The following is a 14,723-nucleotide window of genomic DNA, read 5'->3' on the forward strand; positions in this document are numbered from 1 at the left end:
AGTGTGTGCCCATGTCAGTGTATGCGTGTGTGTAAGCAAGCGTGTTCATGTTGTGAAGATGGACAATGAATCAGATGACACGTTTTTGTCATAATGGCAGCACAGCTGAATTGAAGATAATTTAATGTTTTAACATGACAGTATCTAAGCATGGATTAACTATTGGGTAGATGTACATGCAGTGTCCCAAATGCACTGCGCGTCTGTGTGCGTGTGTGCGTGTGTGTGTGTGTGTGTGTGTGTGTGTGTGTGTGTGTGTGTGTGTGTGTGTGTGGAATGTGTGTGTGTGTCTCCCTCTCTCTCGGTCTCTTTCTCTCTCTCCCTCTCTCTGTCCCGCTAATCTGGAAGACACTACAACAGCTGGCATCCTTTCAGGACACTTTCACAGATGGAGTAGCCATTCAAATGTTGGTGCAACAGTATCAACCTCTTACATAGCACAGCCACTCGCTCTTTGAATGGTTTTGGGTGAAATTTTTTGGGATGCTCATTTTTTTCAACAGCCTGTGAAGAAGTCTGCAGCGTATGGAGGTGAGGGTTTGAATCAACATCGAACCAGTTTGGCTTTGCAAACTGGTTCGATGCAGCTGTTTTTGTCAATTGTCTAAAAAATGTCAACAAAAACTTTTCTATTGAACAATTCTATTGAACTGGTTGATAAGATAACATGAAGTCAATGTTTCGTCTACCGCGTGTTGTCTTTTATGCAAACTGCACACTCAGTATAATACAAATATATGATGTTTAACATTTTGACTTTTTTCTCTTGCCCTCGGTTTTTTGGGGGTTGTATGTAATTGTGCAATGCATTAAGATTGCTTTTTTTCTGTAATACAGTAATCCCACGCTATAACGCGGTTCACCTTCCGTGGCTTCGCTGTTTCACAGATTTTTTTGTGTGCAGTTTTTTAAATGCTTTTTTTTTTAACAGTGAATGGTGTTCTGCATCCTGATTGGCTAACGGACTGACTAACATCAACTCTCTCCGAACCTCCCCTTTGTATAGCTTGCCAAATTTACCTTTGCAAATTTTTGGTCTTTGGTTTCATTGTATCACTGACGGATGCTGGTCTGTCAAGGAGGGGAAGCTCAATTTCGGCCTACATCATAAAATGTGTCCGTTTATTTATACGTGAATTCTACTGTCCATTCCTTTTCAAAAAATTAAAAGGATGCCTTCACCAAACGATTGGTGATTGGCTCTTATCCCTATCAATCAAAAAGAGATTCAGCCTCGGAGGTAAAAGCGTAGTGGCAGCGTTCTGACCATGTTAAAGGCATTCTAGTACATGGTATTTCCTTCCACTGCTCTGCGGATGACGATCAAATCTCTGTCCCGCTGAGCAAAATACATGCTTTCTCATTGAGACCACTTTTATCCTGTCTGAAGGAAATCAGGACCTGGATGGCACTAAATATTTTTTATTTTTTTATTTGTTTGTTTGTTTATTGAACATAAAACATATACAGTAATAATTTGACAGAAAATAAGGTAGATAAAAAAGTAAAAAGAAAGAAATCAGTCTTCATTCAACACAGTTATTATGTTCAAGGGAGTAGGATGAAGTAAAAAAACTTATCTAGTCCTACCCCGTTATGTGTTTATATCTACTAAATCATTTTTATATCAATCAGAAAAGAAAAAGTAAGAAGAAGTCTCCATTAAGGCTCATACTTTACCCTTAACCGTGATATTTTCGCAACTTTTGGTTTATATCGGGATTATATACATCCTCAACCTGGCACTCTCGTGTCAATTTTCTCTTGTATTCATAATGGATATTTCAATACCTTTCCCTATTTATCAACTTAGTTCTGATTTATCATTATATTTAATGTTTAGAATTTATCATTTTAACTCTGGTTGATGTAGGTTGTTTGTACTATTTTTTTGAATTTGTTTTTGAACTCAGCAAGCGATTTACTAATTTTTAGGTCCGTTTCGTGATTATTCCACAGATTAACACCTTTGCTACATAGTCAAGTCAAGTCAACAGTATTTATAGAGCACTTTCAAACAGCCATCGCTGCATACAAAGTGCTGTACATGGAGCGATTTAACATACACAATAAAGTGTATAAAGTAAGTAAGTAAGTAAAAATAAAGTAAGATGAATCGGTAATAAAGGCGGTAGAAAGCACCAGGGAAAAGATACAAAACTAATTTCAAAGGCATTCAATTTACGATACACTTCTTTGCTTGATGTTTGTTCTTGTTTTGAGTTTTTTGAATAAGTTGGTACCTCATAGTTGCTTTCTCGAATTTCGAAAAACTTCAGAATGTTTTGGCAGAGCAGGTTATTGTGTGCTTTGTACATTAATTGGGCGATTTTAAAGTCAACCAGGTCATAAAATGTAATCATATTTAATTTTATAAATAGTGGATTTGTGGGTTCAGTATATTTTGATCTATTAATAATTCGAATTTCTTTTTTTTGTAGTTTGAGAATAGGGAGTGTGTTTGTTTTGCAGGCATTTCCCCATATTTCCACACAGTAGGTCATATATGGTAATAAAAATGAAGTGTATAATGTGTACAAAGGTCTCTTATTTAGCACTTCCTTGGCTTTGTAGAGGATCCCTACGGTCTTGGCTATTTTTCTTTTTACGTTATCGATATGTGGTTTCCAACATAGTTTTGAGTCTATTACTAATCCGAGAAACTTGGTTTCATACGGTCTTTCTATTTCAATTGAGTTTGCCATAATTTTAGCTTGGTGTTTGATTGGTCTTGTGCCAAAAACAATTGACTTTGATTTTTTCAGGTTAAGTGACAATTTATTTCTGTCGAACCAGTTTTTTAATTTGTTTAATTCGTTTTCTACGGTTGTCAGGAGCTGTTTCAGATTCATTCCAGAACAGTAGAAAGTTGTATCATCAGCAAATAGGACACATTTAAATAGTTTTGAGACCTTGCAGATATCATTTATATAAAAGATGAATAGTTTTGGACCAAGCACTGACTCCTGAGGAACTCCGTGAGTGATTTTCAGTTGATTCGTTTTTTTATTGTTAAGTTGCACGTACTGATATCTGTTTTCTAAATAACTTTTTATCCATTTATAAGCTACCCCTCTAATGCCATATCTTTCTAGTTTTTTCAATAATATACTGTGATCTATTGTGTCAAAAGCTTTTTTTAGAGCTAGGAAAACCCCAACAGTAAATTCTTTGTTGTCTATATTAGTGGCTATTGCTTCCACAAACTCCATAACTGCCATTGAGGTGGTCCGTTTTTCCCTGAAGCCATATTGATTCTCACTTAAAAGCGCATGCTTTTGTATAAAACTATCAAGTCTGCGAGAAAATAGTTTTTCTAATATTTTGAAAATTGTGGTAGTAGTGATATTGGTCTATAATTTGTAAACAGATGTTTTTCTCCACTTTTATAGATTGGAATAACTTTAGCAATTTTCATTTTTGATGGAAAGATACCAGCTTTGAATGACAGGTTGCATATGTGTGTGAAAGGTCGCACTACATATTCTATAATCTGCTTGATTATTGTCATATCAATATTAAAGCAATCCGTTGACTTTTTATTTTTAAAAGTTTTTATAATATTTGATACTTCTTCTTGTTTTACTGCAGTAAGGAACATCGTGGAGGAGTTTTTTTCTACGTATCTATCTATTTCAAACAGGTTTGTTGGATCAGGAATTTGTTTTGCTAGGTTACTGCCGATGTTGACAAAATACTCATTAAATTCAGTTGCTATTTCTGCAGTTTTTTCCAAAATAGTATTTTTGCCTTTGATAAAATACTCTGGATAATCCATTTTTTTAGGACTATTTCTGTTTACTTGGTTAAGTATTTTCCATATTTCTTGTGTGTTACCTTTATTCTGCTCTAATAGTGCATGATAATGATCTCTTTTACTGGTTCTTATAATATTTACTAGTTTATTTTTATAGGTCTTATATTTTTTTCTGCTTCTTCAGTTCTGAATTTTAAAAACAATTTACATAAATTGTTTTTCTTTTTACATGCGTTTTCTATGCCTTTCGTTATCCATGGCTTACTTGGGTCTTTATACTTTTTGGAGACTTTAGTTAATGGAAAATGTTTATCATATAAGGAGATTATGGTAGACTGAAATACTTCAAACGCTGTATTTGGGTCTTCGTTTGAGTAGACCTCGGTCCAGTTTTGTTTTTCTAGGTCTTGCTTAAAGGCATCGATGGAACGTTGGGTTCTTAGTCCTATTTCTGTTATACGAGTTGTTGATTTAGCTTTTCTATCGAAATAATTATGAAAAACTGCAAAAACAGGCAGGTGGTCACTTATGTCATTAAGTGTCCCCCGGCTCCCTCGCGGTCACTGGCTCCCCTGCAGTCATCACTGGCTCCCTCACGGTCGGTCGTCGCTGGCTGCCTTGCGGTCGGTCGGTCTTGAAAAAGTTATTGTCCGGGTCCAAGTTGTTCTTAGGGTCAAACGTCTTGTGGTCAGTAGGGTTGGAAGTCATCAAAGGGTTGGAAGGGTCACCAAAGGATTCGAAGTCCATGTTTTTTGGTATGTGAATTTCCTGCTTCAGTAGGGTCAGAGTTTTTATTGTCGGGTGGTGAAAAATTCTCAGTATGCTGCTTGATGGTGTTGAACTCGAGCCTGTTGTGTTGGAGTACTGGTGCGGGGGTGGACAATAAGTTTGTTATGTCTTAAGTAGGCAGTTTCCCCTCTGTCACGTGCAGCTTTTAATTTTGGGAGGAGCTCTTTTCTTTTTTGTCGTACGGCATCTGTAAAGTCTTCGTTAATGTAGATGTTGGAGCCTTTTAAGTATTTTGCAATTTCTTGAATTTCAATGACAAAAAGACAGAAGTGATAGTCTTTTCGTCTCGGTGGCCCTTGTACTCCGCACCTGCCTGGTTCCTCAGAGCTATGGACCAAACACTATTAGAGGTACCGAGAACGAAGCGGAGGCTTAAAGGGGATTGAGTCTTTTCTGTGGTTGGTGTCTCTGTTTAGAATTACTTTCCACTGAACATTCGGCGGGGCGGCCCGGTAGTCCAGTAGTTAGCACGTCGGCTTCACACTGCAGAGGTACCGGGTTCGATTCCAGCTCCGGCTCCCTGTGTGGAGTTTGCATGTTCTCCCCGGGCCTGCGTGGGTTTTCTCCGGGTGCTCCGGTTTCCTCCCACATTCCAAAAATATGCATGGCAGGCTGATTGAACACTCTGAATTGTCCCTAGGTGTGAGTGTGAGCGTGGAGGGTTGTTTGTCTATGTGTGCCCTGCGATTGGCTGGCAACCGATTCAGGGTGTCCCCCGCCTACTGCTCGGAGACAGCTGGGATAGGCTCCAGCACCCCCCGCGACCCTAGTGAGGATCAAGCGGTACGGAATATGAATGAATGAATGAATGAACATTCGGCAAGCCCCCTCGCATGCCCATCTTTTGGCTTTTGAATTAGCACGAAACTTAATTTTTAGTTTTACTCATTATGTAATTTCTTTTTTATTTTTCTGTTATTAATTTGGTTGTTGTATAAATTATTTTTGGTCTATGTACAGCACTTTGTATACAGCATTGGTTGTTTTGAAATTCTCTGTAAATACAGGTGAGTTGAGATTTCTTTTCCCAGACCAACACACGTTTCCACATAAAATGGCACAGAATATGATATACGCGTTCCAAGAATAGCCAGGTTAATCTTAGATTTGTGAAAATAAAAATTTAGAACAAGAAAATAACATAAGACAAGAGCTGCAAGCAGCTATGAGGGGACCTCGCAACCCTGGCCATGTTGTGTTACTGACAAATAGAAAATCAATAATCACGAAACACCTTTAGATAAGACACTCGCACTTTGACATCGTGGAGTTTGTTAAACCAAGACATTTGTAAAAGAGATTGTTTCCACCCAGTTTCGCCCGGCGGACCTTTTGTGTGCGAGACAAACGTGATAGCCACTACAATATGCAAACACGTGACCACATGCTTTTTCATATCACGGTTGTCAACCCACCTGATAGCATTGCCGGTGGTTTGGCCACTAGGACTTGTTGGAGGTGTCTCTACCTGTCATGCGGACAACTGTGGTTCGATTTCCTGATGAGACTTTGCTTTTACGAATTTTATTATGTTGGTGATTCATTCATTCATTCATCTTCCAATCCGCTTTATCCTCACTAGGGTCGCGGTTTCTGTGTCAGTGTCCCCCGCCTACTGCCCGGAGACAGCTGAGATAGACTCCAGCGACCCTCGTGAGAATCAAGCGGTTTGGAAGATGAATGAATGAATGAGTGGATATTTTGGTGATGTCGTTTTTTTAAGCAAATCAAAAAGGGAGGAGATATTTTTTGCATGCAGCTTCAAACTGGGGACCTTTCATGTGAGAGACGAGAATGATAACCACCACACTATAGAAGAACGTGACATGATTTTCATATTCTGGCTAACCCACTTGATAGCATTGACGGCGCTTTCACTGATAGGTCTTGCTATAGGTGATAGTTCTGAGTTAGTGAAGTAGATCTTTGCCAGTCACGTGGAAGACAGGTGTTCGTTTCTCTGAAGTGGGGTTTGTTTTTGTGAATTTTATAATTTTAGTGATGCATTTTTTTCATCAGGGGCAGACCAGTTGTTTGCGTGTTCTCCCCTTGCCTGCGTGAGTTTTATCTGGGTACTCCGGTTTCCTCCCACATTCCAAAAGCATGCATTGTCCCGAATTGTGATTGTGAGCACAGATCGTTGTACGTCTATGTATGCCCTGCGATTGGCTGGCAACCGATTCAAGGTGTCCCCTGCCTACTGCCCGAAGACAGCTTGTGTATTAAAGGCTCAGATTGGTATATTGAAGTATTACAGTGAAACACCTTTACAACGAAATCATGTTTGCAGCAAGAAATCTTTCACAACAGGGGGTTGCACAACTGTAGCACACTGTACACACACACACACACACACACAAACGTATGTGTACAAGCATACACAAACGTATGCATACTCTATTTTTATTCCAATAGTGCATAATTATGAGCACACACTTATTTGAAAGTTCATATTGTCAGTGTAGAAAGAAAAAATGTGAAAGAAATTGCGAAATTTACTATCACCATTCACTTTCACTTACATCAATTTCTTTAATACTTGGATTCTTGCATTTTATTTTGCTTGCTCCGTCTTTCATTTTGATCACTTTTACCCCTGTCTTCCAGCATCAGAGCTCTTCTTGTCTTAGCTGCTTGACATCCAAAGGTCCGTTTTGTTGCCATTTTAGCAATGCAACGTCCATGCTCGTCTGAATCTAACAATGCTGCAGCGTTCCCTGCGCATGAGCAGTTTAGTAGCGCGCAGGTTCGTGGTGTCTGGTGTCTTCACTCAAGGTCGTTCCCTTTAAGTTCCTAAGTTGGCAGAGTTCCTGACCGCAAAGTAAGTTTCCTTTCTTTCTTTATTGCAATGATGTGTACTGATTGGTACCTTCGCACTATTTATTAGTTTGTATGACACTTCGAAGTGAATCTAGGACGAGACGTTAGCTTCGGCCGCCATTCTGCACTTTTCTTATCGACCACTAGTTGGCTTCATAGACCATCTGAATGAGCCAGTACAATTGAGTGTTGCATTAGTGTATTTGGCCAACCAAGCAGTTGGCAGCACCTTTCCTCCCTTTTATTGTATTTTCTTTATAGAGTTTGTACAGCATTTCTATACCTTAAGAACTATTCTGTGTGCCTGTTTTTATGATATCTTGTTGAATGCTGAATATGCCTTAATTTATGTCATTTGATATTCCAGACTCTGCATTTCCGCCATCTACATTTCTGCCCCCATCCGCATTTCTGCATCTGCATTCCTGCACCTTCCTATAATCACCATCTGCATCTGTACCTTCTGCCCTTGCCCTTTGCCCCTGCCTTCCACCCCATCACCTACAATCTGTCTCCCATCTCCCAAGCTTGCCTTCTACTACCTATTAAAGAGCCTTACTTCAAGATACCCGCGTCCTGTATTCTGACCGATACATCATCCTGTACCCTATATACGCCCAAACTGATCCAGCCTGATTATCCTCCCCAACAGCTCGGATAGGCTCCCCGTGACCCATGTGAGGATAAAGCAGATCAGAAAATAGATGGACGGATGTATGGCTGTCAACCCACCAAAATGATAGTATTGCTGGCGGTTTGGCGGGCCGGGCTCTCGAAAGGTATCTGTTCCTCGTTAGTATCATGGACAGTATCTCCACCTATCATCCGGAGTACCGGGGTTCGATTACCTGATTGGGAGTTGTTTTTTGTGAATTTGGAGGAAAGACAAGATGGCGCTGGTCTTCAGGTGACATGGAGGAAGGCTTCTGCTGCTACACTCTTTTGTTTGATTGTTTGTGATGTATGTTTTATGTTAATTTTGAACACTGGGCAGAACATCTACTTTGTCTGCGTTTATATTTGCACTGCAATCTGAGCATTGGCACATCAAACTGGGGAAAAATTAAGTTTTGTTTGTTTTGTGGCTGATGGTATCTGGGCTGCTAACACAATGTTTTGCTGGCGTGTTCTCCAGCACTGCACAACTTAAATACAGCGGGACCGAGCTCTTAAACCTGCGGGTTTGTGGACTTTTTGCATCACCGAGCATGCTCTGAGACATTCCCGTGGAATTACAGCGGCAACCCACAACAAAACCGAGCCGTCTCAGGAGGATAAGAAACCGGAGCAGGGGAGGAGGCGTCAGGCAGTGGGTGCGAAGAGCTGTAAAACTTCCATTCCCGCGCATCCTGCTCGACCACTAGGTGGCGATTGCTGAAGAACAAACTGGACGAGCTGCGCACCCAGGCATGAGCGAGCTTCGAATATCGTGAGTCTGGCTTGTTGGTGTTTACCAAGACATGGTTTCACGCGGATGCTCCGGACAATCTCATTCAAGTCGACGGGTTCACTCACATATGCGTGGATACAGATGATTGTTCCGGGAAAACGAGAGGGGGCGGTCTCTGCGTCAGGCTTCACGACAGCTGTTGTTGGAACTTCGTCGCTAGGATAGACAATAATCAGGATTGTTTTCTTACAGTTCTTACAACTGTTGTGATACCTAACAGCCTAACATCTTGGGCCTCAGACCAGGAAATTTATGTCACAATCAAAAGATGGCTACATCTGACTCCTGATTGGGATGGTGACAGGAAGGAGAGCATGAGAAGAAAAGAGGACATGGAGAGTGCAACAATTTGATGGATAGAAAAATGCCGTTCAACAGTAAGCTGCATCCCAATTTGGACTTTGTGTTCACTGTTAAATAATGAAAAGTGCATTTTTCCAGTGTCGGTGGAGTTACATGTGAGGTTCACAAATTATGACAATAAACCTATTTTTATAACAGTCGTTTTTGAGAGTTTTTAAAAAATGTGGGTCAAATATGTCTTATGAAAGATGTGGCTTCGTTAAGGTTGAATTAAGGCTGATATCAAGAACATCTTCTGGCCCAGCGTAGGGGCGGAGTAGGGCCAGATATGGTTATACAATGCGACTCAGATCTGGGCCTAATGTGGCCCACATCATGGATGCCAGACGTGGGCCACTGCAGGACCGTCATTCATTGAGGTATGTGGGCTGAGTGTACGTGCCGTGTCTGCCCCAGAGCTGGGTCAGACCAATTTGTCTGCTTATTTTTTTTAAAACCTTTTGCTGAGAAACTAACACCGGCCTGGCATCCTCTCTTGCAGCTGCCGATACAGACAGAAATGTCGGAGCTCTGGAGGAAATAGGTTACCATTCCGGTCCCCTAAAAAAACCTGTCCACAGGATGACAACAACCTCCAATGTGATGAAAGGGTTAGAGAAGATCATTGTAGAGAAAATATGCATGGAGGTGCAACCTGCAATAAATCAATATCAATTTGCCAACACTAAAAATCATAGTACCAATGATGCCGATTTACTATCCTGCACTTTCTTTTGAGGCATCTTGAGAGTAGGGGTGCGGGCATGCACCAGACTGCTATTTGTGGACTTTAGCTCATGCAACCCCCCCTAAGGTTGCAGGAGCTCACCTTTACTGTTCACCCTATTTACAAATGACTGTGTTAGCTCCCAACCAAATCAATATGTCGGAAAATTTTCAGATGAAACAACTATCCTTAGTCTGCTCACGAGTGACTCTGGCATTTGTAGCCACTGTGACAGGATTGACAAATTTGTTGCCTGGTGGCATGAGCACTACCTAAGGATCATCATTGAACGCATCACATGCTAAATGGTGAGTTGCTACGCATTGCCGAGCGGAAAGAAGGAGCAGCAACAGCAAAGTCAACATTTCTCTCGTGTGAAGCTTTCCCACATTTGAAAGTAAAGAACAGAGCGAAACATGTTGGCAGCGCGTGTGTAGAAATTGGCAACGTGAAGAGGGGGCTGGACGAAACGCGAGCTCCTTAGCACGGAAGCTAACTGCGGACGTTAGTACGGAAGCTAACTGGGAAAAGTCACTACGCAGCTGGAACCCACGACCAGAGACCAACCAACCAAACGCCAGCGAGCGTGAGGGAGCCGGTAAACCCACTTGCCACGTTAGAAACACCCAGCAGCAAGCCTACCCTTTGATGACTTCCAACCCTACTGACCACAAGACGTTTGACCCTGAGAACAACTTGGACCTGGACAAAAACTTTTTCAAGACCGACCGACCGCGAGGGAGCCAGCGACGACCGATCGTGAGGGAGCCAGTGATGACCGCGAGGAAACCAGCGTCGACTGCAGGGAAGCCAGCGACCGTGAGGAAGCCGGGAGACAACCAGCCTGCGACCACCGTGAGGGAGCCAACGACGACCGCAAGGGAGCCAGAGACGACCGAGAGGAAACCAGCGACGACTGCAGGGGAGCCAGTGACCGCGAGGGAGCCGGGAGACAGCGAGCCTGAGGCAGCCGGGAGACAACCAGCCAGCGCGCGTGAGAGAGCCGGGAGGCAGCCAGCCGGCGAGCGTGAGGGAGTCGGCGACGACCGCAAGGGAGCCAGCGACCACGAGGGACCCAGTGATGACGGCGAGAGAGCGAGCGACGACAGCGAGGGAACCAACGACGACCGTGAGGGAGCCATCGACGACCGCGTGGGAGCGGGAAATTCACATCCAGAAACATGGACTTCCAGCCCTTTGAAGATATTGACTATAAACCATTCAATCCCGAGAACAATTTGGACCCAGACAATAACTTCTTCAAGAACAAACAAAGGGTAACAAACTTTGACTATTACCTGGATGAACAATTCAACACTAATATAAAACTGGAAAATGCACTTTCAGTAATACACTTAAACAGTAGAAGTCTCTATAAAAACTTCACAAAAATCAAAGAATACCTGAGTAAATTCAATAAATTTAAAATAATTGCCATATCAGAAACTTGGCTTGATGAAGATAAAACAACTGAAATGGAATTAGAAGGTTATGAAATGTTTGCAACTAATAGAGAAAACAAAAAAGGAGGGGGGGTTGCAATATATGTAGACAAAGCACGTAAATGCAGTAAAATCGAGAGATTGACAAACACAAAAGAAAACCTAATGGAATGTCTAACCATTGAAATACACAATAAAAAGGCATCAAATATCATCATAAGTTGCATCCATAAGACACCAGGAACATGTATTGACACATTCAATAAAAAACTAACAGATATGCTCAGTTACTACAACGATAAGAAAACACGAATAATATGTGGTGACTTTAACATTGACTTATTAAACCCAAATAGACACAAAAAAACAACTGACTTCATAAATATTATGTACAGCAACAGCTTTTTCCCAGTAATCCTGAAACCTAGCAGAATAACAGTTGACACGGCCACGTTAATAGATAACATATTTATAAATAAGATTGATCATAAAATGGAAAGTGGACTTCTCATTAATGACATAAGTGACCACCTGCCTGTTTTTGCAGTTTTTCATAATTATTTCGATAGAAAAGCTAAATCAACAACTCGTATAACAGAAATAAGACTAAGAACCCAACGTTCCATCGATGCCTTTAAGCAAGACCTAGAAAAACAAAACTGGACCGAGGTCTACTCAAACGAAGACCCAAATACAGCGTTTGAAGTATTTCAGTCTACCATAATCTCCTTATATGATAAACATTTTCCATTAACTAAAGTCTCCTAAAATTATAAACACCCAAGTAAGCCATGGATAACGAAAGGCATAGAAAACGCATGTAAAAAGAAAAACAATTTATATAAATTGTTTTTAAAATTCAGAACTGAAGAAGCAGAAAAAAATATAAGACCTATAAAAATAAACTAGTAAATATTATAAGAACCAGTAAAAGAGAGAGTCATTATCATGCACTATTAGAGCAGAATAAAGGTAACACACAAGAAATATGGAAAATACTTAACCATGTAATCAGAAATAGTCCAAAAAAAAAATGGATTATCCAGAATATTTTATCAAAGGCAAAAATACTCGATCCATCCATCCATCATCTACCACTTTCTTCTTTCTACAAACATTCTTGCTGCTGGAGGCTGTAAATTTCCCCAGTGTGGGACGAATAAAGGATATCTTATCTTATCTTATTATCCGGGGCCGGGTCGCGGGGGCAACAGCTTTAGCAGGGAAGCCCAGACTTCCATCTCCCTAGCTACTTCTTCCAGCTCTCCCCGGGGGATCCCGAGACGTTCCCAGGCCAGCTGGGTGACATAGTCTCTCCAGCGTGTCCTGGGTCTTCCCGGGGTCTCCTCCCGGTGGGACATGCCCGGAACACCTCACCAGGGAGGCGCTCAGGAGGCATCCGAATCAGATGCCCAAGGCACCTCATCTGGCTCCTCTCGATGTGGAGGAGAAGCGGCTCGACTCTGAGCCCCTCCCGGATGACCGAGCTTCTCCCCTTATCTCTAAGGGAGAGCCCGGACACCCTGCGGAGAAAACTCATTTCGGCCGCTTGTATCCGGGATCTCGTTCTTTCGGTCACGACCCATAGCTCGTGACCATAGATGAGGGTTGGGACGTAGATCGACCGGTAAATTGAGAGCTTCGCCCTTTGGCTCAGCTCCTTCTTCACCACGACAGACCGATACAACGTCCGCATCACAGCAGACGCTGCACCGATCCGCCTGTCGATCTCCCGCTCCCTCTTGCCCCCACTCATGAACAAGACCCCAAGATACTTGAACTCCTTCACTTGGGGCAAGATCTCCTCCCCGACCCGGAGGGGGCACTCCACCCTTTTCCGACTGAGGACCATGGTTTCAGATTTGGAGGTGCTGATTTTCATCCCAACCGCTTCACACTCGGCTGCGAAACGCTCCAGTGAGAGTTGGAGAGCCCCGTTTGAAGGAGCCAACAGCACCACATCATCCGCAAAAAGCAGGGATGCAATACTGAGGCCCCCAAAACGGACCCCCTCAACGCTTCGGCTGCGCCTAGAAATTCTGTCCATAAAAGTTATGAACAGAATCGGCGACAAAGGGCAGCCTTGGCGGAGTCCTACCCCCACTGGAAACGATTCCGACTTACTGCCGGCAATGCGAACCAAACTCTGACATCGGTGGTATAGTGACCGAAAGGCCCGTATCAGGGGTTTCGGTACCCCATACCCTCGAAGCACCCCCCACAGAACTCCCCAAGGGACACGGTCAAACGCCTTCTCCAAGTCCACAAAACACATGTAGACTGGTTGGGCGAATTACCACATACCCTCGAGGACCCTGCTAAGGGTGTAGAGCTGGTCCACTGTTCCACGGCCGGGACGAAAACCACACTGCTCCTCCTCAATCTGAGGCTCGACTTCCTGACGGACCCTCCTCTCCAGCACCCCTGAATAGACCTTACCAGGGAGGCTGAGGAGTGTGATCCCTCTGTAGTTGGAACACACCCTCCGGTCCCCCTTTTTAAAAAGAGGGACTACCACCCCGGTCTGTCAATCCAGAGGCACTCTCCCTGTTGACCACGCGATGTTGCAGAGGCGTGTCAACCAGGACAGCCCCACAACATCCAGAGCCTTCCAGAATTTCCTCAAAGCCGTCCGGAAGTCGGCTTCCATGGCCTCACCGAACTCTTCCCACGCTCGGGTTTTTGCCTCGGCGACCACCGAAGCTGCGTTCCGCTTGGCCTGTCGATACCCGTCAGCTGCCTCTAGGGTCCCACAGGCCATAAAGGCTCGATAGGACTCCTTCTTCAGCTTGACGGCATCCCTTACTGCTGGTGTCCACCAGCGAGTACGGGGATTGCCGCCACGACAGGCACCAACCACCTTACGGCCACAACTCAGATTGGCCGCCTCAACAATAGAGGCACGGAACATGGTCCACTCGGGCTCAATGTCCCCCGCCTCCCCCGGAACATGGGAAAAGCTCTGTCGGAGGTGGGAGTTGAAACTCCTTCTGACAGGGGATTCCGCCAGACGCTCCCAACAAACCCTCACAATACGTTTGGTTAGGACGGACCGGCATCTTCCCCCACCATCGGAGCCTACTCACCACCAGGTGGTGATCAGTTGACAGCTCCGCCCCTCTCTTCACCCGAGTGTCCAGAACATGCGGCCGCAAATCCGATGATACAACTACGAAGTCGATCATCGAACTGCGGCCTAGGGTGTCCTGGTGCCAAGTGCACATATGGACACCCTTATGTTTGAACAAGGTGTTCGTTATGGACAATCCGTGACGAGCACAGAAGTCCAATAACAAAACACCACTCTGGTTCTGATCGGGGGGGCCGTTCCTCCCAATCACGCCCCTCCAGGTCTCATGGTCATTGCCCACGTGAGCATTGAAGTCCCCCAGCAGA

General features: G+C 43.4%; 2 protein-coding genes across 3 annotated transcripts in view; one reads left to right on the forward strand and one right to left on the reverse strand.

Annotated features, from left to right (window-relative positions):
* Positions 1–359: 359 nt before the first annotated feature.
* The window catches only part of ankrd6a (ankyrin repeat domain 6a), a 66,326-nt gene continuing 51,962 nt past the window's right edge, over positions 360–14,723 (forward strand). Inside the window, exon 1 of one of the 2 annotated variants that reach the window (XM_052085753.1) lies at positions 360–537. In XM_052085753.1, coding sequence (XP_051941713.1) covers positions 526–537 — 12 coding nt within the window. In that variant the 5' untranslated portion in view covers positions 360–525. The remainder of the gene's footprint in view (positions 538–14,723) is intronic. The other variant, XM_052085754.1, reaches the window with a different exon arrangement.
* LOC127614482 (uncharacterized) overlaps positions 3,027–14,723 on the reverse strand; it is a 60,269-nt gene continuing 48,572 nt past the window's right edge. The window contains exon 2 of the mRNA XM_052085817.1: positions 3,027–3,750. Within this exon, the coding sequence (XP_051941777.1) occupies positions 3,317–3,750 (434 nt within the window). The 3' untranslated portion in view covers positions 3,027–3,316. The remainder of the gene's footprint in view (positions 3,751–14,723) is intronic.

This window comes from Hippocampus zosterae, chromosome 14 (genome assembly GCF_025434085.1).
Source record: "Hippocampus zosterae strain Florida chromosome 14, ASM2543408v3, whole genome shotgun sequence".
Taxonomy (NCBI): domain Eukaryota; kingdom Metazoa; phylum Chordata; class Actinopteri; order Syngnathiformes; family Syngnathidae; genus Hippocampus; species Hippocampus zosterae.